The sequence below is a fragment of the Ranitomeya imitator genome, chromosome 9 (genome assembly GCF_032444005.1).
Source record: "Ranitomeya imitator isolate aRanImi1 chromosome 9, aRanImi1.pri, whole genome shotgun sequence".
In the NCBI taxonomy this organism is placed as follows: domain Eukaryota; kingdom Metazoa; phylum Chordata; class Amphibia; order Anura; family Dendrobatidae; genus Ranitomeya; species Ranitomeya imitator.
In genome coordinates this window covers 31888359-31913228 of record NC_091290.1, presented here as the reverse complement: position 1 = coordinate 31913228, position 24870 = coordinate 31888359, and the positions used below count along the sequence as shown (strand labels likewise).

Below are 24870 nucleotides of genomic sequence, written 5' to 3'. Positions count from 1 at the left end.
TATACTACATGGCTCCTATATTCTATGTGGCCTGTGCTATATACTATGTGGCTGCTATATACATACATAAATACATATTCTAGAATACCCGATGCGTTAGAATCGGGCCACCATCTAGTTTGACTATATACGAGTTGGTGACTGTAGGTTCAGCACCTGTTCACACTTATTCTATGTTTGGATGTGACGGTCAGTTTTTTGAAGTTTGTATTCTTTGGCCTTCTGACTGAGCACTCCGCCTCTTAGCTGCAGGTGTTTTAATCGCAACAGGTCCATTACCCGTCCACAGAGAGAGAGAATTTTAGTCTAAGAAGAGGTTTCACAGGTACCCATTCAGATGAAGACATTTATTCTCAGCAAGGAAAGGAAAGTTTTAGGACCTGGTATACGAGAGATGCCCTAATGTGGCTACAAGGTACACATGAATAGGCCAATTTATGCGCTAAACACTCTCATTTTTTCATATTTCTAGTGCAGTAATGCAGTTCAATTTTCATGTTTAATGTTTGCATGTTTTAGCTCCGCAGTGTGCTGCCTTATTTATTTGAAAGTAGGGATTAGTCCTACTGGTAATATTTTTTCCAGGACTCCATCATGACAGCACCACCATGAGGTTGTCCTTCGTATCCTTGATAGGGACAGGAACACGGAAGAGGTTAAATAGCCCCTCCCCACCACCACCCTTCAGTGATTTTCCAAGTACCACACCAGGATGGATGCAACACTATTTTATTGAACTTCCTCCTACACATGTTCACATCATATATTAGACAGGAAATTCTAGGGAGGGTAAATAAGTGGTGCTGTCATGATGGACTCCTGGAAACAATATTACTGGTAGAACTAATCCCTACTTTCCAGGACGTCCCTCCTGACAGCACAACCAGGAGAAATACCAAATAACTCCTACTGGGGCGGTATCAGTGCCTGAAAGACTTTCCTCCCAAAGGCCGTCTGTTGGTTTGCCCGACTATCTAATTTGTAATGTTTACAAAAGGTATTTAATCTAGACCAAGTCGCGGCTCTGCAGATTTGGTCCATGGATGCTCCAACACTTTCAGCCCATGAAGCAGAGACTGCTCTCAGTGAGTGAGCCCTGAGGTTTTCAGGCGAAGTTTTCCCTGCCGCCACATATGCTGAAGAGATTGCTGCTTCTAACCATATAGCTAAGGTAGCTTTTGAGGCCTTCTTCTCTTTGTTCTTCCCTTTGTTCTTCCCTACCATCTGGACGAAGAGGTTAGAGTCCACTCTCCAGTCTTCAGTGAGTTTTAAGTACTGAAGGACTGTCCATTTAACGTCCAAAGAATGAAGTGAGAGTTCTTTCTCATTTTTGTAGTTCTGGCAAAAAGTGGGTAACACTATCTCTTGATTTCTGTGAATGTCAGAAACTACTTTGGGAATTAAGGCAGGATCTAACTTTAAGACAATACAGTCTTCCTGGATTTTTAAACATGGGTCTTTTATGGACAGGGCCTGGATCTCTATTATCTGTCTCGCTGAGGTTAATGCTACGAGAAAGACCGCCTTGAATGTTACTGATCTTATATGTGCCTGATCTAGTGGCTCATATGGGTCTTTGCAAAGCTCGTTCAGAACCAAATTGAGATCCCATGGGGGCACTGAGCTACGAATTGTGGGCCTGATACGCTGAGGGGCTTTTATGAATCTCCCCACTCAAGGATGGTTAGCTAGTGTGAAGTAAAAAAAAGGAACTTAGGGCTGAAATCTGCACTTTTAACGTACTAGGCCTCAGCCCTTTGTCAAAGCCAGCCTGGAGAAAGTCTAGAGTCTGAGGGATATTTGGGCCCTGAGTAACAGATACTGGTACTGTACTCTGGGAACAGAACTTTTTCCAGATCTTCCGGTATATCGCTGAGATAACTGGCTTTCTGCTTTTTTGTATCGTAGAGATGACTAGCTCTGATAACCCTTTTGATCTCAAGATCTCTGTCTCAGGATCCAAGCTGATAGATGTAACGAACCTGGGTTCTGATGGACTAGAGGGCCCTGGGTTAGAAGATCCGTTCTTGCTGGAAGTAGAATTGGGTCCTCCAATGCCATCCGCTTTAGTAGTGAGAACCAGCTCCTTTTGGGCCAGTAAGGGACTATCAGAATTACGGATGCACTGTTTTTCTGGATCTTCCTCAAGACTCTTCGTATAAGGGCGAGTGGTGGGAAGGCGTAAGCGAGTCCCATATGTCAGTTCTGAGCCAAGGCGTCTGCCCCTATCGGGTTGTCCCCTGGATTTAAGGAAACAAACTCTCTTGTTTTTGTATTCTTCCTTGAGACGAATAAGTCTATCTCCGGTGTCCCCCAGTTTTGGCATAGTTGAAGAAAGACTTCCTTGTTTAGTGACCATTTTGAAAGGTGGATTTTCTCCCTGCTTAGGAAGTCCACCACCTGGTTCTTTCAGCCTTTTAGGTGAACTGCCATAATTGATTTTACCGTGAGCTCTGCCCAGGAAAATATTGTGTCTGAAAAGTCTTGTAAGTGACGGTACCTAAGACTGCCGTGATGTTGAAGGAAGGCTACTGTAGTCGAGTTGTCCGAGAACACTTTGATGTGCTGATTTTGTAGCTCTTCTTGGCATCTCCTCAGTGTTTCCCAGACCACCCTGAGTTCTCTGTGGTTTGAGGACTGGTTGTGTATCGATGTAGGCCAGGTTCCTTGGAGGCAATGCCCCTCCACGTGGGCACCCCAACCCTTGAGGCTTGCATCTGTGGTGACATTCACACAAGGAAACACTCTCCAAGGCCTTCCTCTCTCGAGGATTGATATAGTTGTCCACCATGATAGCAACTGCTTCGCCTTTCTGTATAACCACATCTTTTTGTCCAATGATGAATCCTTGGACAAAAGGAAGTATTTCCCTGCTGTAAGATCCTTGATGCATTTCCTTCTCTGAACTGTTTGAACCTCTTGTCTGATCGTCTGTTGTTTGTGTAGGGGAAGAAAAGAGCATTCCTGCTCCGAGTCCAAGAGTACTCCCAGAAACAGTTTCTTCCTTTCTGGATTGCAGCTTGACTTCTTCCGGTTTATTAACCACCCCAGCTTTTCCAGGAGTAACACGGTCGTTGTTAGACATTCCTCCATCTGACCTGGAATGTCTGCCACCAGTAGCAGGTTGTACAAGTATGGGATGACGAGAACATTCCTTTCTCTTAGGAAGGCCATCACCTCCGCCATAAGCTTTGTGAAGATTCTGGGTGCGGAAGAGAGACCGAACGGCAAACATTGGAACTGGAAGTGATGAATCTTCCCCTGCTCCTTTATTGCGAACCTGAGGTACTTTTGATGTGAGACATGGATAGGTATGTGGTAATAGGCACTTTTTAGATCTAGTGTGCACATTACTGAGTCCCTTCCTATTAACGGTATGGCTGATTTTAGGGACTCCATCTTGAAACGCTTGTATGCCACCCACCGATTTAGTGGCTTCATATTTATTGTTGTTTGATACTCTCCTCCAGGTTTTTTTTATGGAGAATAGGCTCGAACAGTGACCCTGGAATCTTTGGAAGTACAGTTCTTGAGTTATGGCCTGTATCTCTATCAGCTCTTGTATGTCCTTCAAAAGTCTTTGATGGGCCGCTGGAGACTGGGTGCGGGTTAGGCAATATCTCCTGGGGGGTAGCTGGGTAAGTTCTATCCTGTACCCATTTGCAACTGTGTTTAAAATCCACTGATTTTGGGTTATATCTTGCCAACTTCCCAGGAAGTACTGTAGTCTGCCTCCAACATTCCTGGTGTCATTGTCTGTTGGGTCTTGGCCTCTGATCCTGAAAGGAGCTTCTACCCTTCCCACCTTTGGGGTAGCTCCACCTACCAGACTTCCCCTTTCCTTTATAGTCCTGCCTGTGGTTGGAGCGCGTCCTCCGAAAGGGCGGTATTTTCTTAGGTCCCTCTTCGGGAAAGCCCTTCTTTTTGTCTGATGCCTTTTCAAGCAGCTCATCCAGAACGGGCCCGAATACGTGAAGGCCTGAAAAAAGTATGTAACATAATTTGTTCTTTGACTGAGTGTCCCCTGTCCAGGATCTCAGCCACAGAGCCCGCCTTGCTGCATTAGAAAGAGCATTATTTCTGGCAGCGAAACAAACTGATTCGGCTGAGGCATCCACCATAAAGTCAGTTGCCATTCTCAGTAAAGGAAGTGACTGTAAAATTTCCTCCCTACGAGTTTTACTTCTAATTTGATTCTCCAGCTCGTCGACCATAAGCTCATTGATCTAGCCACTGAGGTGGCTGCTATATTAGTTTTCATAACAGCTGCCGACGACTCCCAGGCTTTTTTGAGGAGGTCTTCTGATCTTTTGTCCATCGGATCCTTAAGGCCGGATGAATCCACAAAGGGAATAACTGTCTTCTTAGGCTTCTTTCACACTTCCGTCATTTGGTCAACGTCGCAATGCGTCATTTTGGAGAAAAAACGCATCCTGCCAAGTTGCCCGCAGGATGCGTTTTTTCTCCATAGCCTTTCATTAGCGACGCATTGCGACGTATGGCCACACGTCGCATCCGTCATGCAACGGATGGGTCGTGATTTTGCAGCCCGTCGTGATGAAAAAACATTCAATGTAACGTTTTTTTCGCCCGTCGGAACCGCCCTTTCTGACCGCACATGCGCGGCCGGAACTCCGCCCCCTCCTCCCCGGAACTCATAATGGGCAGCTGATGCATCTGAAAACTGCATCCGCTGCCCACGTTGTGCACTATTTGCACAACGTACGTCGGGCCGATGGTTTGCGACGGCCCCGCACCGACGGAAATGTGAAAGAGGCCTTAGAAACCCTTGCCAAGAGTATATCGATCTTTGGAACATAGAACATTATTTAAAGCCACAGGTGGAGACATTGCTCTCCTATGAAAGAGACATTATGGACATACTGCAGCTAGATGTTCTATTTTTGTATTCTGACAAGCTCCTGGTCACGACGGATGTCGAATCGCTGTATACTAGCATCGTCCATGAGGATGAACTCGAAGCTTCACAATTCTTTCTAGAGGTAAGCAATCTGGAGGCTGATACAAGGGAGCTGGTGTTGGGGCTGTTGTGATTCATACTGACCCTTATTTTATTTTTTTTTACATTCAAGGATCATTTCTTTTTACAGAAACATGGTATAGCAATGTGGGCGGCATGTGCACCATCGTATCCTGGTCTATTTCTCGGTTACTGGGAAAGGGAAATATTCCCAGATGATGCACACACCACCCCCAGATCCTTGGAAGTTTTAGTTTTATTGATGTTATTCTTTTTATTAGGCAGGGCTCTTCTGCCAATGATCTGCACACTTTTATATCAGTATTGAACCACAACGGCTCTAACATCAGACTCACCTATACTTATGACCATCAAGTAATATTCTTCCTAGATGTGGAGCTCAGGATACAAAGAAATGGGTCCATACATAGACATGTATCGTCAGCAGACCTCAGTGAATGCGTTATTACACGCTTCATTGGCACACCTGAGCTTGACCATCAAGGCCATTCTTGGGGGTAAGTTCCTCTGGGCTAGAAGATTTATTTGAGAAGTAGGCGGTGGACTTTGGGCAGAGATTCAGAGACCATGGGTACAGGAAGAGGAGCATAAAGAAGGGATACTTGAGGGATAAAAACGCATCAAGAAATGATTTATTGGCATCTAAGACAAGAAAACAAATGATGTAGGAATACGCTTTATTTAAGTGTATGATCATCAATGGAATACCATGTGCACCATACTGAATCGACATTGGTCAATACTTATGACCAATTCCGTCTTATCCAAACATCTCCCCAAATATCTCCAGGATATCAAGTGCAACAGCCGTTATGTGACTAAACCTCAAAACATATTTAATGCAGGGAACGAGAGAACAGGTTTCTTTCTTTTTGACTGTCTGGCATGTAGGAAATTGGTCCGATCTGTATCATTTACATCGTCGGACGGCCTCAGAGAATTTAAAACTAAGGACCATATGACCTGTAGTAACACACGTGATATATTGTGCCCGATGTAAGTGCAATCTGATCTATACTGGATTGACGTCTCGGGAGTTACACGTGAGAACACGCGAACACGTAAGCGACATCGTGGCCATCCACGATGTGGATGACTCTAGCACTTTAAAAATTATCCTGCGACATTTTAAGTCATGCCACAATTGTAGCCCCAATGAACTTAAAATCTGGGGAATTGACAGAATACATTTTGAGATTGGGGGTGGGGATGCTGAACGTATTCTTGCACAAAGGAAGTGCCGATGGATTTTGGTTTTGGACACTATGGTGCCGGCGGGTCTTCATGAACAACTGAGCTTCGTTTCTTTTTTATAAGAATATGTGGTCTCTGGATTGATTTTAATTTGTGTTTTTTGTTTCCACTGTTTGATTGTGTGACAAGGTTGTTAGCAGCGGGTTAATCAGCGTGATGTCCACAACGAGCAACAGAGAATGTTCATTTATTAAGAATCAAGAACATCCAGCTAACAAAATGAGAACAGGATCAATCTGGTTTCTGAGAGAGAGAGAGATCTGCTGTGAGTCCTTTCAGCTTCAGCTACACACAAGAAATTGTGCTCACAGGGAAGGAGGAGGAGGAACATCCTGTCTGTAAATGAGGACTCCTTTTTTTTTTTCACTTTGTTGACATGTGTGGTATGTTTGTGTTTTATTATTATTATTATTATTTATTGTTATAGCGCCATTTATTCCATGGCGCTTTACATGTGAGGAGGGGTATACATAATAAAAACAAGTACAATAATCTTAAACAATACAAGTCATAACTGGTACAGGAGGAGTGAGGACCCTGCCCGCGAGGGCTCGCAATCTACAAGGGATGGGTGAGGATACAGTAGGTGAGGATAGAGCTGGTCATGCAGCGATTTGGTCGATCGGTGGTTACTGCAGGTTGTAGGCTTGTCGGAAGAGGTGGGTCTTCAGGTTCTTTTTCAAGGTTTCGATGGTAGGTGAGAGTCTGATGTGTTGTGGTAGAGGGTTCCAGAGTAGGGGTGATGCGCGAGAGAAATCTTGTATACGATTGTGGGAAGAGGAGATAAGAGGGGAGTAGAGTAGGAGATCTTGTGAGGATCGGAGGTTGCGGGTAGGTAAGTACCGGGAGACGAGGTCACAGATGTGTGGAGGAGACAGGTTGTGGATGGCTTTGTATGTCATGGTTAGGCTTTTGTACTGCAGTCTCTGGGCAATGGGGAGCCAGTGAAGGGATTGACAGAGGGGAGAGGCCAGGGAATAGCGGGGGGACAGGTGGATTAGTCGGGCAGCAGAGTTTAGAATAGATTGGAGGGGTGTGAGGGTGTTAGAGGGGAGGCCACAGAGCAGGAGGTTGCAGTAGTCAAGGCGAGAGATGATGAGGGCATGGACTAGGGTTTTTGCAGATTCATGGTTGAGGAATGAACGGATTCGTGAAATATTTTTGAGTTGAAAGCGGCAGGAAGTGGAAAGGGCTTGGATATGTGGTTTGAAGGAGAGATCAGCGTCAAGGATTAACCCGAGGCAGCGAGCTTGTGGGACTGGGGAGAGTGGGCAGCCATTTACTGTAATGGATAGGTTCGTTGGGGGGGTCGCATGAGATGGGGGAAAGATGATGAATTCTGTTTTGTCCATGTTAAGTTTCAGAAATCTAGCGGAGAAGAAGGATGAAATAGTGGACAGACATTGAGGGATTCTGGTTAGTAGGGTGGTGATATCTGGTCCAGAGATGTAGATCTGTGTGTCGTCAGCATAGAGGTGATACCGAAAGCCATGAGATTCTATGAGCTGTCCCAGGCCAAAGGTGTAAATGGAGAAGAGCAGGGGCCCAAGGACTGAACCTTGTGGGACTCCGACAGATAGAGGGCGAGGTGAGGAGGTGGTGTGTGAGTGGGAGACACTGAATGTCCTGTCTGTTAGGTATGATGAGATCCAGGATAGGGCCAAGTCTGTGATGCCAAGGGATGAGAGGGTTTGTAATAATAGGGAATGGTCCACTGTGTCAAAGGCAGCCGACAGGTCGAGGAGGAGGAGGACAGAGTAGTGTCGCTTGCTCTTGGCGGTTAAGAGGTCATTGGTGACTTTAGTTAGGGCAGTTTCGGTGGAATGGTGTGACCGGAAGCCAGATTGTAGGCGGTCAAAGAGGGAGCAAGAAGAGAGATGGGAGGACAGTTCAAGGTAAACGTGTTGTTCCAGTAGTTTGGAGGCATATGGGAGAAGTGATATAGGGCGATAGCTAGATACAGAGGATGGGTCAAGAGAGGGCTTTTTGAGGATAGGTGTGATGGAGGCATGTTTAAAGCTTGAGGGGAAAACACCAGTTGTTAGTGATAGGTTGAAGAGATGGGTTAGGGTTGGGATGAAGACTGTGGTGAGGTTTGGGATGAGGTGGGATGGGAGTGGGTCAAGTGCACAGGTGGTGAGATGCGATCTTGAGAGTAGAGTGGAGAGTTGATCATCTGTAATGGTGGAGAAGTTGGTTTTGGAGGTGGAGGGCTGGGAAATCGGGAGGAAGGGCTCTGGGGGTTGTTGACCAAAACTGTCTCTAATTTTTATTTGTTTATTTATTTTATTTTTTATTTGTCTTATTATATGCACTTTCACTTTAAATAAAACTGTGAGATTTGTAGTAGCCTTTCCTATTTTTGTCACTTTACTTACTTTGCATTGTGTACACTGCTATAGCGATTATTCATAATTCTAGATTGTCAAATCTTTATAAATGTCTTCTTTTTGTGGATCATGTGTGCAATGTTACATATCTGCCCTTTCTTGCTCATACCTAATATGGTACCCATGTTATCGGATAGGCGCTTCCTGTATTTCTGGACAGGAAATTATCTGCGCGCATGTCTCTGACGTCTTACACACTGGAGCATTGCTTGTGGCACCTGATTATGACACATGCGAGTCAATAACGTCATTGGGGAGTTCCCCGTGACCCGCATCGTCATGGGCGGCCGGATGGGATGTAACTTCCATGGCGGACAATGTGACACATGCGCCGCATGTAAGATCAATAGTTTGCACACAAGCTATTGCAATAGATTGCAAAAGGGTGCTAATGAAGGTAAAGAGGGAGCACCTTCCCTCTCCCTCTGTCCACCATCTAGATGTGGCGGTCTCCATTCACCGCTGCGTCTAAAGGGTTAAACTGTCGAGATCGCTGCCATCACTGAGCTCGGCAGTGATGGGCTGATACTCCTTGAAGTACGGACTCAGCTGCTAAGCCTGCACAGCCCTATTGCCATAATAACAGCAGAGTTCATGTTAAATCCCACGTGCCCATAAAGTAATAGTATATATGTCATAGGGCAGTAAGGTGTTAGACCTTTCATTGTTATTTTCTGTATGTATTTTCCATTTACCATAATGAAGGACTGACCACATATGTGGGCTCAGCACATGGAATGGAATGTGTGGACCTGGGGTGGAATCATGGACCATATATGAGGCTCCAATGATTTGTTGGGTTGACCACCACTTGAATCTATTGAGCGCTGTGAAGATCCATACAGAGGCTCATGTACACAGCTGTGTCATCATACTGACTATTAACTTCATTCAAGGTGTCAAAGACAAGAATTCTCAATAATAGTTGGAATAATAGTCAATTGTTTATTTATCAATTTCCTATCGGTATGTATTTGGAGTGTGGGAGGAAACCGGAGAACCCGGAGGAAACCCACGCGAACACGGGGAGAACATACAAACTCCTGGCAGTTGTTTTCTTTGGTTGGGTTTGGACCCTAGCGCTGCAAAGCAACAGTGCTAACCACTGAGCCACCGTGTTGCCCATTAGTCTTCAGTGTGGCCCTAATTATGATAGGCCTTATGACGAAGACATAACTTGATACAGAAGTTACTTCTCAGCATGAAATTTATGGTAAATATCGAGAACAGAGACCGAGCCCGGAATCTGCCTCTTCATGCATCAGGAAACTCACATTATTCCGTGAGTATGTCTGACATGTCGATTAGTGAGAACAGAGACCGAGCCCGGAATCTGCCTCTATGCAGCATGAAACTCACATTATTCCGTGAGTATGTCTGACATGTCGATTAGTGAGAACAGAGACCGAGCCTGGAATCTGCCTCTTCATGCAGCATGAAACTCACATTATTCCGTGAGTATGTCTGACATGTCGATTAGTGAGAACAGAGACCGAGCCCGGAATCTGTCTCTTTTTTGCAGCAGGAAACTAACATTATTCCGTGAGTACGTCTGACTGCGGAAAGTCCAGTAAGTGAAATGTCCATAAGTGAGAACAGAGACCGAGCCCGGAATCTGTCTCTTTTTTGCAGCAGGAATCTCACATTATTCCGTGAGTACGTCTGACTGCGGAAAGTACAGTAAGTGAAATGTCCATAAGTGAGAACAGAGACCGAGCCCGGAATCTGTCTCTTTTTTGCAGCAGGAATCTCACATTATTCCGTGAGTACGTCTGACTGCGGAAAGTACAGTAAGTAAAATGTCCATAAGTGAGAACAGAGACCGAGCCCGGAATCTGTCTCTTTTTTTGCAGTAGGAAACTCACATTATTCCGTGAGTACATCTGACTGCGGAAAGTCCAGTAAGTAAAATATCCATAAGTGAGAACAGAGACCGAGCCCGGAATCTGTCTCTTTTTTGCAGCAGGAAACTCACATTATTCCGTGAGTACGTCTGACTGCGGAAAGTCCAGTAAGTGAAATGTCCATAAGTGAGAACAGAGACCGAGCCCGGAATCTGCCTCTATGCAGCAGGAATCTCACATTATTCCGTGAGTACGTCTGACTGCGGAAAGTCCAGTAAGTGAAATGTCCATAAGTGAGAACAGAGACCGAGCCCGGAATCTGCCTCTATGCAGCAGGAATCTCACATTATTCCGTGAGTACGTCTGACTGCGGAAAGTCCAGTAAGTGAAATGTCCATAAGTGAGAACAGAGACCGAGCCCGGAATCTGTCTCTTTTTTGCAGCAGGAATCTCACATTATTCCGTGAGTACGTCTGACTGCGGAAAGTCCAGTAAGTGAAATGTCCATAAATGAGAACAGAGACCGAGCCCGGAATCTGTCTCTTCATGCATCAGGAAACTCACATTATTCCGTGAGTATGTCTGACATGTCCATAAGTGAGAACAGAGACCGAGCCCGGAATCTGCCTCTATGCAGCAGGAATCTCACATTATTCCGTGAGTACGTCTGACTGCGGAAAGTCCAGTAAGTGAAATGTCCATAAGTGAGAACAGAGACCGAGCCCGGAATCTGTCTCTTTTTTGCAGCAGGAATCTCACATTATTCCGTGAGTACATCTGACTGCGGAAAGTCCAGTAAGTGAAATGTCCATAAATGAGAACAGAGACCGAGCCCGGAATCTGTCTCTTTTTTGCAGCAGGAAACTCACATTATTCCGTGAGTACGTCTGACTGCGGAAAGTCCAGTAAGTGAAATGTCCATAAGTGAGAACAGAGACCGAGCCCGGAATCTGTCTCTTTTTTTTCTGACATGTTCTCGTCTTGTAGAATAGTCATCACATCCGGTTGTATTCCATATTCATTGACGGATCACACTCAGGTCTTTTTCTGGGAATAGTGATCTGCAGAAATAATAAATATGACTGATTATGACTGAAGATGGAACAACTGGATATCATATATAAGTGGAACACAATGTGCTCCTGGTTACTGAATTATCGCCTTGCGAGAAAATATTTAAGATAATTGATATTTGCTTATTCTTGGGTTTAGACTATACCCCCCATTCATATAGAGATGGCTGTCAACAAACTCCAGAAGGGAGATTTGTTACTTTTTGGTGATTTTAACATTGATCCAAATGGTTACTTAGACTCGACTGCTCAGACAGGATAACTATCCCAAATATTAGACTACGGGCTAAATAAACAAGAACTATATGATGTATTTTGGTGTCTCTTCAAGGCAGTTCACACAATTCTCCGACAGACATAAAACTCTGTCTAGAATCGATTTGGTTCACACAAATATATTCTCCTTATCAAAAATGTAAAAAATGACTATTGGTCAAAAGACACAGTCTGACCATTCCTATCTTATCTTACCTTTAAGTATTCCTCAGGTCCAGCCTTAAAAATTCTAATTTATGGAGGTATAACTATTACCTCCTGCAGGACACAATCTATAAAGAAGAAATAGAAACAGGATTAAAAAATGTGCAACTCCACAGAGTATTTCCTTCCCAATCTCCTCTGTGCTGGAGAGGCTGTGGGAAACCGGGGGAAATTTTACACATATTTTGGAATTGTCGTTTATCAAAAGAATTGTGGAAAGAAACTTCGAACTTACTCCTATGAATTTCTAAACCCAATATTACTCCATAATTAGCAGTATTATGACAAGATGTAGAAGAAATCCCACCCAAATCTCAACATATCTATTGTTACATTTTTTTGGTGATTAAACATGTAATTGCAACAAAATGGAAGCAAATAATTCCCCAGAAGTAATGGAAGGGGCATCAACGCACAATATATAAGTTCAACTTTGTGCTTAGGTAAAAAAAAAAATGTAAAAACATATTTAGTTGGATGACTGTCATGATGTAACTCTTTTTGTTTTAACACAGGCTAAACCCACAACTTAAAAACTAAAGGAGGTGTATTACCAAAATATACCAGGTATGTACCAAATTAAATGTTTATAAATATTATGTACAAAATGCAACATTATAATAGTCGGTTTACTCCTAATAATAATGAGCAGCCTTCACTTTACTTTCTTTCCTGTAACTTTGCATTGTTACCCCATTCTTCCCTTTTTCTCCCTCCCCAATTTATACTCCTTGCTAACATTATTATTGGTGTAAAATTTGGAAAAGTTAAATAAAACCAATTGAACAAGATGACCGGACATTTCACTATTTTTTTCACCTGTTCTAAATGCCGTCATTCTCCTGAAACTATCGTTTCTCGTCCTTTATTCCTGGGGTTCTCAATTCTCCCTTTGTGTAAATCTAGTATTTTTTTCAAGTGGGCGTGACCCTCTACATTTTCTCTTTTTGAGAAGTATCTTGATGATCATGCCTAGTTGGCTAAAATGCTTGATAAATATACAGGGAGACGCATATCAGGAATGGGGAGATACGAGAACAAAAGACAAACCACGCCAGATACAGAAGAAGAGCAGAATTTATATCACGTTACAACATATGCATATTTAGTTATGGAGCTTTGTTACTCTTATGTTATGGCGCTTTGTTATGGAGATAGATGTATTATACAGATGCTGGGTATTACCGTTACTGATTATGGAGCTAATGCTAATCCAAATTCTGCAGGAGATATGAGTGGATAATGAACATATTTGTGCACGTACCTTCAGACTCTGTCTCTGCCCTCTTACGATCTTCTTCAATAAAGAGGGAACATGAAAAAAATAATACTCCTCCGATAGCCACGACAATTGGACAAACAATGAGGAGGGCGTTCTTCAAACTGTGGAACTTCCATAGATCCGTGTCTGGATGTTGAAGTTTGATGCGGTCGGATATCTGAAGATATGATGAAATAAATAGTTATGTGTGGTGAATGAAAGTAGAAAAAAACATAATTGACTGGACACATTAACACTGACAGCAGTGAATGGAGAACAGTGGCATCTGGTGATCACAGAATGAGAAGGTTCTCACTGCAGATAGTGGAGGAGCTTCATCCTCCAAACCATGAACAGCACTGGTTCCAGTTTCCGCAGCCCCAGCACTACACATTGCCTAGAGACAGGACTGATGTGACATCCTCCCTCAGCAGATGATCTATGACATCACTCCAGGCCATCTTGTCCTTGGAGTTCTCCTGCCGTGCACACAAGGTAAGAATAGTTTGCTGGTGCATAGCTTCCATGTATAGTCCTGCTGGGTAATGTATGTGTATGGATACTGCTTGTATGTCCGCTGTCTGCAGAGGTAGAAGTCGCACAATAAATGATCATCACGCCATCAACATTTATTTGCAGGACACAACATTCCTAAGAGTAATTGTTAATTTGCTACATATGACCACCTAATAAATCACCTAATTGCTTAAAGTGGTTATTGAGGACTATTATTTTTACTATTAGCCTAAAAACTAACGGGCACGTGAGGTAGCTGCTACAACAGGCAGTTACCTGCTTGTTCTACCCTGCACAGGCTCAGAGCCATCACAGACCGCTCCTGCCACTGATTCAGCTGTTCCACATCAACAGAGCAGCTCTTCTTCTTCTGAACTGCTCTGTTAACGGGGCGTGAGTGCTGAGGCCATGCTGATGGACAGCCAGCTCCCCGTAGTTAGGTAGCGTGGAGCCGGTTGTCAATCACCATGATGTCAGCAACCACTCTGCATCAACAGAGCAGAGTGGAAGAGAAGATGCTGCTATGTCGATGTGACATCAGCGGAAGCCACTAAATCGGAGGTAGGAGCACTCTGCGTCGGCAGAGATCAGTGCGTGCCGGGCACTACAGACACGTATTTAGCAATTACACGCCTGCTAGTTCTTAGGCCCATAGTAAAAAAAAAATAGTCCTGGTGAACCCTTTTAAGTATGCTATGATTAGGCCACAGCGAGACTCGCTAGTTCATATAACGCAGCTATATCTGTATATATCTGTTAGGATACTTTATGTAGACATGGAGACCACCACAATAATACAGCGTTACATAAGGTACTGTGTTGTGAATTCTGTGGCAGAGCTCCCTCCTGTGGTCACAAGTGGTACTTCGGCTGATTCTGTCTATGAGCTTCCGTTGGTGGATGTGAGTGGTACTGCGGCTTCTGAGTTTCCTTCCTCAGGTGATGTGGTGAAGTCGTTAGGTGCTGCTCTATTTAACTCCACCTAGTGCTTTGCTCCTGGCCTCCAGTCAATGTTCTAGTATTGGTCTTGCTTCCTCCTGGATCGTTCCTGTGGCCTGTCTGCTCTGCATAAGCTAAGTTTTGCTTGTGTTATTTTTGTTTGCTATTTTTTCTGTCCAGTTTGCTTAATTAGTTTTTCTGGCTTGCTGGAAGCTCTGGGACGCAGAGGGAGCACCTCCGTACCGTTAGTCGGTGCGGAGGGTCTTTTTGCCCCCTCTGCGTGGTTGTTTGTAGGGTTTTGTGTTGACCGCAAAGTTATCTTTCCTATCTTCGGTCTGTTGAGTAAGTTGGGCCTCACTTTGCTAAATCTATTTCATCTCTGCGTTTGTATTTTCATCTCTACTCACAGTCATTATATGTGGGGGGCTGCCTTTTCCTTTGGGGTATTTCTCTGAGGCAAGGTAGGCTTATTTTTCTATCTTAGGCCTAGCTAGTTTCTCAGGCTGTGCCGAGTTGCATAGGGAGCGTTAGGCGCAATCCACGGCTACCTCTAGTGTGGTTGGATAGGATTAGGGATTGCGGTCAGCAGAGTTCCCACGTCTCAGAGCTCGTCCTATGTCTTTTGGTTATTGTCAGGTCACTTTGTGAGCTCTGAACTTCAAGGTCCATTGTGGTTCTGAATTACCTAATCATAACAGTACTGTACCAATCAGACCTCATGATACGGCTACAGTCACATCCCCTGTACATGTCTGTGTGTTGAGATGTTACAGTGTAGAGGGATCATCCTTATTCTCATTTGCACATGGAAACACGAGAAACAATGGAGGGAAACTGAAAGGGAGAAGATACAGATTAGATATTAGAAAAAAGGTTTTGACAATGAGGGTAATCAATGAGTGGAACAGGCGGCCACGAGAGGTGGTGAGTTCTCCTTCAATCGAAGTCTTCAAACAGAGGCTGGACAGACCTCTGTCTGAGATGGTTTAGTGACTCCTGCATTGAGCAGGGGGTTGGACATGATGACCCTGGAGGTCCCTTCCAACTTTAACATTCTATGTTTCTAGGATGTACAAATGGAAAAAGATGTGTGAATGTAGCCTTAAAGTGATGTGAAAATATGTAACAGTTACTTACCAGCCCGATGATATAGGCGCTTCCGGCAGTCCCCAGGAGGTCGGACCCTATCATAAATATGGCCTCTGCTGTTGATCGGCTTGCAGGAGGTACCACATTCTGAAACAAGAGAATATTCTGATTGAGCAGAAGGAAGTCACTGGATGCGGCAAGTTAAGAGAACATTGGCAAAGTGAACATACATGAAACAGAAGGAAAGAGCACAGTCAGCCAGGATTGGAAAAGAAGCCCAGAAACGCGTTGTGGACTGAGATTTCATCAGAGAAGTTTTTAATCTTCTTGCGCTAAGTCTATTTTGGAGTTTAGTTGGGAATTATCCAAGCAACGCTTGGATACAGCCAGGATTAAGGGGCATTTGGCCCTGTCACTAAAGGGTTAAGGGGCATTGATGGGTGAAACAGAGCATACAGGCTGACTGCATATACATAATTTTAGCTGCGCTAAGTTTAGCGCTTTTCTCCACTCACCAGGCGAATATCAGCCGAAACGGAGCAGTTCAGTGTCAGACATAAGATTCCGAGGAATAAAAACACCTGCAGAGATAAAGAACAATACATATATAGACGTTTGTTTCTTACACACTTTCCTATCCTCTATAGGTTTTGTCTTTTTAATCCATTCATCCACCCCAGCTTCCATACATTCATTGAGTGCCCCCGCCATACTCTATGATTTCTACTGCTCATTACATCCGTCCTATGTCCGAGACCCAGTTAGGCTAGGTTCACATTACGTTATAACGCATAACGCGGTTTAACGTAGTCCGTTAATGCAGCCATTGTTTATAATGGCGAACGCATCGCCAGCGCACACCCACATTGGGCGTGCGCTAGCGATGTGCCGTCATTTGAGTGACGGACCGCGAACGCTGCTTGCTGCTTGCAGCGTTCGCAGTCCGTTCCTCGCTAGCGCAGATCGGGCATCTGCGCTTGCGGGATCGGCAAACGCGATCCCTTTTGGGACATTGCGTCAGCACAGTCCGTAGCGCTATGCGCTAAACGGACTGCCCTAACGCAATGTGACCCTAGCCTAAGGGAATGAAAGCAATCTACACATCAGGTACTTACATAAGTGGCCACCAGACTGATGTTTCCCATAAATATAGCGAAGTACAGGAAAATGGCGGAGCAGAACATGCCAGACGCACACACTATTGGGTCGGCACGAGGGTTGTACTTGCTGTATCTTTTGGCTATCTCCACTCCTGAGACAACTCCACAGATGCCAGCGGTGACCATAACTCCACCAAAAATCAGACTGCAAAGAAAAGTAGTAACAAGATTAGTCAAGGAGCTTGAATTAATGATATATAAATAATTTGATATAATAATCATTTGAAATATAAATATTTTTTAAAATATAAAACTGGGGTAGGGGGAATATTAAATTTCCACCAGTGATTGTCAAATCAAAGTTTGATAAACTTGTACCTGTCCTGAGAGTCGCAGACTTCGGTCTGACATGGCTGAATGACGTCCCGGGCACGCTTCAGGAAAGTGAGAGCGTGGAAGCCGATGGCTCCGGCCGCAAACTTTACAGTCATCATCCCAAATTTGGAGAACATAAAACTTCGGCTGCAGATAGTGAAAAGGGAAAAAACATGTAAATAACGCAGAAGTCACGGGGTGGATCAGTGACATCAATCAGTGCACAGAAAACACCTACTTTTTCAGGAGTTGTTTCACATCTGAAATCCATGTTTTGGAGCTCGGCGGTTTGCTGTTATTTTCTTCTGTTGCTCCTCTGGCCGGTTCTTTTACAAACACAAACATGAGCAGGACTCCTATCATGCCCAGAGCAGGAGAGATCTGTGGAGATGAAGAAGGAGACATCACATATTACCCATATACAGAGGTGTCATCAGAAAAAAGATGTCAGAAAGCTACCAATCAGTGGTGGTGGTGGGGTTACACAGAGAAGGAGGACTATGTGGCATGAGACATCTAGCCCCCTCCTCATAATTTCCTAATGATAAAATAGTGTTTTTTTTCCTAAACAACTACAAAGAGCAATAGGTGACACATCGCAGGAATCAGGTTCTCTGCCCCTACAGGCAGTGGTGTATCTAGGGGAGGGGGCAGCCGGGGAATGTGCCCGTGCACAGCCGGCAGGGGGGTGCAGTCGGGCCGCCTAATGCGGCGGTCTGCAGTGTTTCCTTTGCGGCTGCAGCGGAGGCGGAGGGGGCCCCTGCAGGGTGGCTGCGGTGGGCAGGGGGAAATCCCTACAGCTCCGCTGCCTACAAGAGAGAATAGCAGTGGAGCTGCAGTGATCTGTCTTCCTGCCCGCCCCGTTTTTCCTCTCACACAGGCAGCGCCGCTGGATGACGTCATTATTCAGTGGCCGGCTGTGTCAGAGGAAGGCGATGGAGATGCTGCGGCAGAGCGTGTGGAGAGGTGAGAGGTTGTGTGTTTGTGTGTGTGTGCATGGATAGCGCTGCAGGTGAATGTGCAGAGAGGTAAATGGTTCTGTGTGTGTAGGGGGAGGAGATGGCAATGATGGGGCTGACAGGGAGATGGCAATAATGGGGATGGTGGGGGAGGAGGAAATGATGGATGTGGTGGAATGGGCAATGATGGGGGTGGGGGGAGGAAATGATGAAGGTTGTGGAATGGGCAATTATATGGGGTGGTGGAGAAAGGCAAAGATGGAGATTGTGAAGAGAGCAATGATGGTGTGGGGTAGAGGTCAATAATGGGATGCGACTTTCATGCTTATGGTCCTGTGACAACGAGCTTCTCTTCCTGCTTCTCTCAGTTTATCACTGAATATTGAGAGCATTAGGGAGAGGAGCTTGTCGGTACACGACTAAGTGTACAAATCACGTATGTCCTTGGGGGACAAAATGAATTCTTGCCCCGGGTGCCAGAAACCCTAGATACATCTCTGCCTACAGGATCCCTCAGATTAAATGATAAATACCTACTGGCAGAATCCCTTTAAAACCATATAGGAGTTATAATTAAGATCCCTCAGACCTATTACTTACCCGAAAGGCCCAACGCCAGTCGCCAGAGGCCGCACTTGTCACTTTAGAGCCAGCGATGTAACCAAGGCCACTGTAATAAACAAAAACAAAGTTGTCATCATTTCTGCACACATATCTACTATATAATCATCTAAGGGGTACTTCTGTCTGTCTGTCTTTCTGTCTGTCTGTAACGGAAATCCCACGTCGCTGATTGGTCGCGGCCTATCGCCACGACAAATCAGCGGCAGGCACGGCCTGGTCGAGAATTAGTCCCTCCCTACTTCCGTCCAGTCAGTGCCCGGCGCCCGCTCCATACTCCCCTTCAGTCAGCGCTCACACAGGGTTAATGGCAACGTTAACGGACCGCATTATGCCGTGGGTAACACACTCCGTTAACGACTATTAACCCTGTGTGACCAACTTTTTACTATTGATGCTGCCTATGCAGCATCAATAGTAAAAAGATCTAATCTTAAAAATAATAAAAAAACAAAAAACCTGCTATTCTCACCTTCCGTCGTCCGCCGATGCTGTCGCGGCTGCTGCCAACTTCCGTTCCCAGAGATGCATTGCGAAATTACCCAGAAGACTTAGCGGTCTTGCGAGACCGCTAAGTCATCTGTGTAATTTTGCAATGTTTCGCTGGGAACGGAAGCTGGCAGCAGCAGCGCGCACATCGGGACAGCTTTGCTGGACACCGGCGGGGGAGTATATAACTATTTTTTATTTTACTTATTTTTTTAACAGGGATATGGTGCCCACACTGCTACATACTACGTGGGCTGTGTTATATACTGCGTGGCTGCTATATATTACATGGCCAGTGTTATATACTACATGGGCTGTGCTATATATTACGTGGGCTGTGCTATATATTACGTGGGCTGTGTTATATACTGCGTGGTTGCTATATATTACATGGCCAGTGTTATATACTACGTGGGCTGTGCTATATATTACGTGGGCTGTGTTATAGACTACGTGGGCTGTGTTATAGACTGCGTGGCTGTGCTATATACTACATGGGCTGTGTTATAGACTGCGTGGCTGTGTTATAAACTGCGTGTCTGCTATATACTACATGGCTCCTATATACTACGTGGCCTGTGCTATATACTATGTGGCTGCTATATACATACATACATACATACATACATATGCTAGAATACCCGATGCGTTAGAATCGGGCCACCATCTAGTCTACTATATAATCGTCTAATTCTGTCTGTTTGTCTGTAATGGAAATCCCGCGTCGCTGACTGGTCGCGCCAGCCGCCCCTGCGACCAATCAGCAACAGGCGTAGTCACAGTGTGATGTAGTTCAGTCACGTTTACTTGACAAGTTCTGTCAGTCACAGTGCCACGTAGTTCAGTCACATTTACTGAACAAGTTCTGTCAGTCCACATATTCTAGAATACCCGATGCGTTAGAATCGGGCCGCCATCTAATAAACATATAAATGTGTGAGTGTCTTTCTCAGGCTCCTCCTTCCTGATTAATGATTCCTCATTACTTGCGGAGGGTTTTGTAAGACGCCATCCATATGTCTTGTACATGCATCTGCGGAGCGCAATCTGGGCCGAAAAAAGTCCACAACAAATCGGCAAATTGTCAGAATGACTCTAACCAATAAATAGGTCCACACTCACCAGCCAATAAATGCTATTCCGTAATAACAGGAGAGCGCGCGGCTGCGCCGGTCTCCCACATACATGTCGGCAATGATTGAGGGGGCAATTATTTTAAAGCTCGCCTCTACTGCTCCCACCAGTCCATTGATCACCAGAAAAGCTGTAAAATTCTGTGAAAACATAAAAAAATATTCAGTGCTTATTTCAGAAAGTTTTCTTAGACACCTAAAGAAATACCATAATAGAGAGATTTGTAACTTTCCCTAATTTTTGAGCCGCTCCTGCTTGTGACTCGCAAATACTAATGGAAAATACTGATCTATGGTAGATACAGACAAGGGAGGTGGAGGACATGGGGGGCTGACAGGATCTCTTTATGTTCACGTTCTACAGGGCTGGTAGGCAGAGGATTTACTCCTAGATAAGTGAGTGCTGCTGGGTGGAGGGCATGGGGGGCTGACAGGATCTCTTTATGTTCACATTCTACAGGGCTGGTAGGCAGGAGATTTACTCCTAGATAAGTGAGTGCTGCTGGGTGGAGGACATGGGGGGCTGACAGGATCTTTATGTTCACGTTCTACAGGGCTGGTAGGCAGGGGATTTACTCCTAGATAAGTGAGTGCTGCTGGGTGGAGGGCATGGAGGGCTGACAGGATCTCTTTATGTTCACGTTCTACAGGGCTGGTAGGCAGGGGATTTACTCCTAGATAAGTGAGTGCTGCTGGGTGGAGGACATGGGGGGCTGACAGGATCTTTATGTTCACGTTCTACAGGGCTGGTAGGCAGGGGATTTACTCCTAGATAAGTGAGTGCTGCTGGGTGGAGGGCATGGAGGGCTGACAGGATCTCTTTATGTTCACGTTCTACAGGGCTGGTAGGCAGGGGATTTACTCCTAGATAAGTGAGTGCTGCTGGGTGGAGGGCATGGGGGGCTGACAGGATCTCTTTATGTTCACGGTCTACAGGACTGGTAGGCAGGGGATTTACTCCTAGATAAGTGAGCACTGCTGGGTGGAGGACATGGGGGCTGACGGGATCTCTTTATGTTCACGTTCTACAGGGCTGGTAGGCAGGGGATTTACTCCTAGATAAGTGAGTGCTGCTGGGTGGAGGGCATGGGGGGCTGACAGGATCTTTATGTTCACGTTCTACAGGACTGGTAGGCAGGGGATTTACTCCTAGATAAGTGAGTGCTGCTGGGTGGAGGGCATGGGGGGCTGACAGGATCTCTTTATGTTCACGTTCTACAGGGCTGGTAGGCAGGGGATTTACTCCTAGATAAGTGAGCACTGCTGGGTGGAGGGCATGGGGGGCTGACAGGATCTCTTTATGTTCACGTTCTACAGGGCTGGTAGGCAGGGGATTTACTCCTAGATAAGTGAGCACTGCTGGGTGGAGGGCATGGGGGGCTGACAGGATCTCTTTATGTTCACGTTCTACAGGGCTGGTAGGCAGGGGATTTACTCCTAGATAAGTGAGTGCTGCTGGGTGGAGGGCATGGGGGGCTGACAGGATCTCTTTATGTTCACGTTCTACAGGGCTGGTAGGCAGGGGATTTACTCCTAGATAAGTGAGCACTGCTGGGTGGAGGGCATGGGGGGCTGACAGGATCTCTTTATGTTCACGTTCTACAGGGCTGGTAGGCAGGAGATTTACTCCTAGATAAGTGAGTGCTGCTGGGTGGAGGACATGGGGGGCTGACAGGATCTTTATGTTCACATTCTACAGGGCTGGTAGGCAGGAGATTTACTCCTAGATAAGTGAGTGCTGCTGGGTGGAGGACATGGGGGGCTGACAGGATCTTTATGTTCACATTCTACAGGGCTGGTAGGCAGGGGATTTACTCCTAGATAAGTGAGTGCTCCTGGGTGGAGGACATGGGGGGCTGACAGGATCTCTTTATGTTCATGTTCTACAGGGCTGGTAGGCAGGAGATTTACTCCTAGATAAGTGAGTGCTCCTGGGTGGAGGACATGGGGGGCTGACAGGATCTCTTTATGTTCACATTCTACAGGGCTGGTAGGCAGGGGATTTACTCCTAGATAAGTGAGTGCTGCTGGGTGGAGGGCATGGGGGGCTGACAGGATCTCTTTATGTTCATGTTCTACAGGGCTGGTAGGCAGGGGATTTACTCCTAGATAAGTGAGCACTGCTGGGTGGAGGACATGGGGGCTGACAGGATCTCTTTATGTTCACGTTCTACAGGGCTGGTAGGCAGGGGATTTACTCCTAGATAAGTGAGTGCTCCTGGGTGGAGGGCATGGGGGGCTGACAGGATCTTTATGTTCACGTTCTACAGGACTGGTAGGCAGGGGATTTACTCCTAGATAAGTGAGCACTGCTGGGTGGAGGACATGGGGGGCTGACAGGATCTTTATGTTCACGTTCTACAGGGCTGGTAGGCAGGGGATTTACTCCTAGATAAGTGAGTGCTGCTGGGTGGAGGACATGGGGGGCTGACAGGTTCTCTTTATGTTCACGTTCTACAGGGCTGGTAGGCAGGGGATTTACTCCTAGATAAGTGAGTGCTGCTGGGTGGAGGGCATGGGGGGCTGACAGGATCTCTTTATGTTCACGTTCTACAGGGCTGGTAGGCAGGGGATTTACTCCTAGATAAGTGAGTGCTGCTGGGTGGAGGGCATGGGGGGCTGACAGGATCTTTATATTCACGTTCTACAGGGCTGGTAGGCAGGGGATTTACTCCTAGATAAGTGAGTGCTGCTGGGTGGAGGGCATGGGGGGCTGACAGGATCTCTTTATGTTCACGTTCTACAGGGCTGGTAGGCAGGGGATTTACTCCTAGATAAGTGAGTGCTGCTGGGTGGAGGGCATGGGGGGCTGACAGGATCTCTTTATGTTCACGTTCTACAGGGCTGGTAGGCAGGGGATTTACTCCTAGATAAGTGAGTGCTGCTGGGTGGAGGGCATGGGGGGCTGACAGGATCTCTTTATGTTCACGTTCTACAGGACTGGTAGGCAGGGGATTTACTCCTAGATAAGTGAGTGCTGCTAGGTGGAGGACATGGGGGGCTGACAGGTTCTCTTTATGTTCACGTTCTACAGGACTGGTAGTCAGGGGATTTACTCCTAGATAAGTGAGTGCTGCTGGGTGGAGGGCATGGGGGGCCGACAGGATCTTTATGTTCACGGTCTACAGGGCTGGTAGGCAGGGGATTTACTCCTAGATAAGTGAGTGCTGCTGGGTGGAGGGCATGGGGGACTGACAGGATCTCTTTATGTTCACGTTCTACAGGACTGGTAGTCAGGGGATTTACTCCTAGATAAGTGAGTGCTGCTGGGTGGAGGGCATGGGGGCTGACAGGATCTCTTTATGTTCACGTTCTACAGGGCTGGTAGGCAGGGGATTTACTCCTAGATAAGTGAGTGCTGCTGGGTGGAGGGCATGGGGGGCTGACAGGATCTCTTTATGTTCACGTTCTACAGGGCTGGTAGGCAGGGGATTTACTCCTAGATAAGTGAGTGCTGCTGGGTGGAGGGCATGGAGGGCTGACAGGATCTCTTTATGTTCACGTTCTACAGGGCTGGTAGGCAGGGGATTTACTCCTAGATAAGTGAGTGCTGCTGGGTGGAGGGCATGGGGGGCTGACAGGATCTCTTTATGTTCACGTTCTACAGGGCTGGTAGGCAGGGGATTTACTCCTACATAAGTGAGTGCTGCTGGGTGGAGGACATGGGGGGCTGACAGGATCTCTTTATGTTCATGTTCTACAGGGCTGGTAGGCAGGGGATTTACTCCTAGATAAGTGAGTGCTGCTAGGTGGAGGACATGGGGGGCTGACAGGATCTCTTTATGTTCACGTTCTACAGGGCTGGTAGGCAGGGGATTTACTCCTAGATAAGTGAGTGCTGCTGGGTGGAGGACATGGGGGGCTGACAGGATCTTTATGTTCACGTTCTACAGGGCTGGTAGGCAGGAGATTTACTCCTAGATAAGTGAGTGCTGCTGGGTGGAGGGCATGGGGGGCTGACAGGATCTCTTTATGTTCATGTTCTACAGGGCTGGTAGGCAGAGGATTTACTCCTAGATAAGTGAGTGCTGCTGGGTGGAGGGCATGGGGGGCTGACAGGATCTCTTTATGTTCACGTTCTACAGGGCTGGTAGGCAGTGGATTTACTCCTAGATAAGTGAGTGCTGCTGGGTGGAGGGCATGGGGGGCTGACAGGATCTCTTTATGTTCATGTTCTACAGGGCTGGTAGGCAGGAGATTTACTCCTAGATAAGTGAGTGCTGCTGGGTGGAGGGCATGGGGGGCTGACAGGATCTCTTTATGTTCATGTTCTACAGGGCTGGTAGGCAGAGGATTTACTCCTAGATAAGTGAGCACTGCTGGGTGGAGGGCATGGGGAGCTGAC

General features: G+C 46.1%; 2 protein-coding genes across 2 annotated transcripts; both read right to left on the bottom strand.

Moving 5' to 3' along the window:
* Window positions 1-9617: 9617 nt before the first annotated feature.
* On the bottom strand, window positions 9618-17144 carry LOC138649774 (protein spinster homolog 1-like). The gene is made up of 6 exons (XM_069740445.1): window positions 16964-17144; window positions 16364-16429; window positions 15897-15995; window positions 13308-13482; window positions 12035-12111; window positions 9618-11551 (listed from the first exon to the last, which is right to left on the bottom strand). The coding sequence occupies exons 1-5, from the start codon at window positions 17132-17134 to the stop codon at window positions 12074-12076; spliced, it is 549 nt and encodes a 182-aa protein (XP_069596546.1). The 5' UTR covers window positions 17135-17144; the 3' UTR covers window positions 9618-11551; window positions 12035-12073.
* A 160-nt stretch (window positions 17145-17304) lies between these two features.
* On the bottom strand, window positions 17305-20833 carry LOC138648595 (protein spinster homolog 1-like). The gene is made up of 4 exons (XM_069738384.1): window positions 20515-20833; window positions 18883-18952; window positions 17562-17704; window positions 17305-17470 (listed from the first exon to the last, which is right to left on the bottom strand). The coding sequence occupies exons 1-4, from the start codon at window positions 20676-20678 to the stop codon at window positions 17305-17307; spliced, it is 543 nt and encodes a 180-aa protein (XP_069594485.1). The 5' UTR covers window positions 20679-20833.
* Between the last annotated feature and the right edge of the window lie 4037 nt (window positions 20834-24870).

Bases quoted from the DNA above. Each gene is read 5' to 3' on its own strand.
- LOC138649774 (XM_069740445.1), bottom strand. From the start codon at position 17,134: ATGGTCACCGCTGGCATCTGTGGAGTTGTCTCAGGAGTGGAGATAGCC. The intron at 16,430-16,963 runs GTAAGTACCTGA...TTATCTCTGCAG, and splicing joins TCAGTCTGGTGGCCACTTAT to GTGTTTTTATTCCTCGGAAT. The intron at 13,483-15,896 runs GTAAGTAACTGT...TCATATCTTCAG, and splicing joins GCGCCTATATCATCGGGCTG to ATATCCGACCGCATCAAACT.
- LOC138648595 (XM_069738384.1), bottom strand. From the start codon at position 20,678: ATGTTTTCACAGAATTTTACAGCTTTTCTGGTGATCAATGGACTGGTG. The intron at 17,705-18,882 runs GTAAGTAATAGG...TCATCTCCACAG, and splicing joins ACTGGCGTTGGGCCTTTCGG to ATCTCTCCTGCTCTGGGCAT. The intron at 17,471-17,561 runs GTAGGTGTTTTC...CACTATCTGCAG, and splicing joins GTGAAACAACTCCTGAAAAA to CCGAAGTTTTATGTTCTCCA.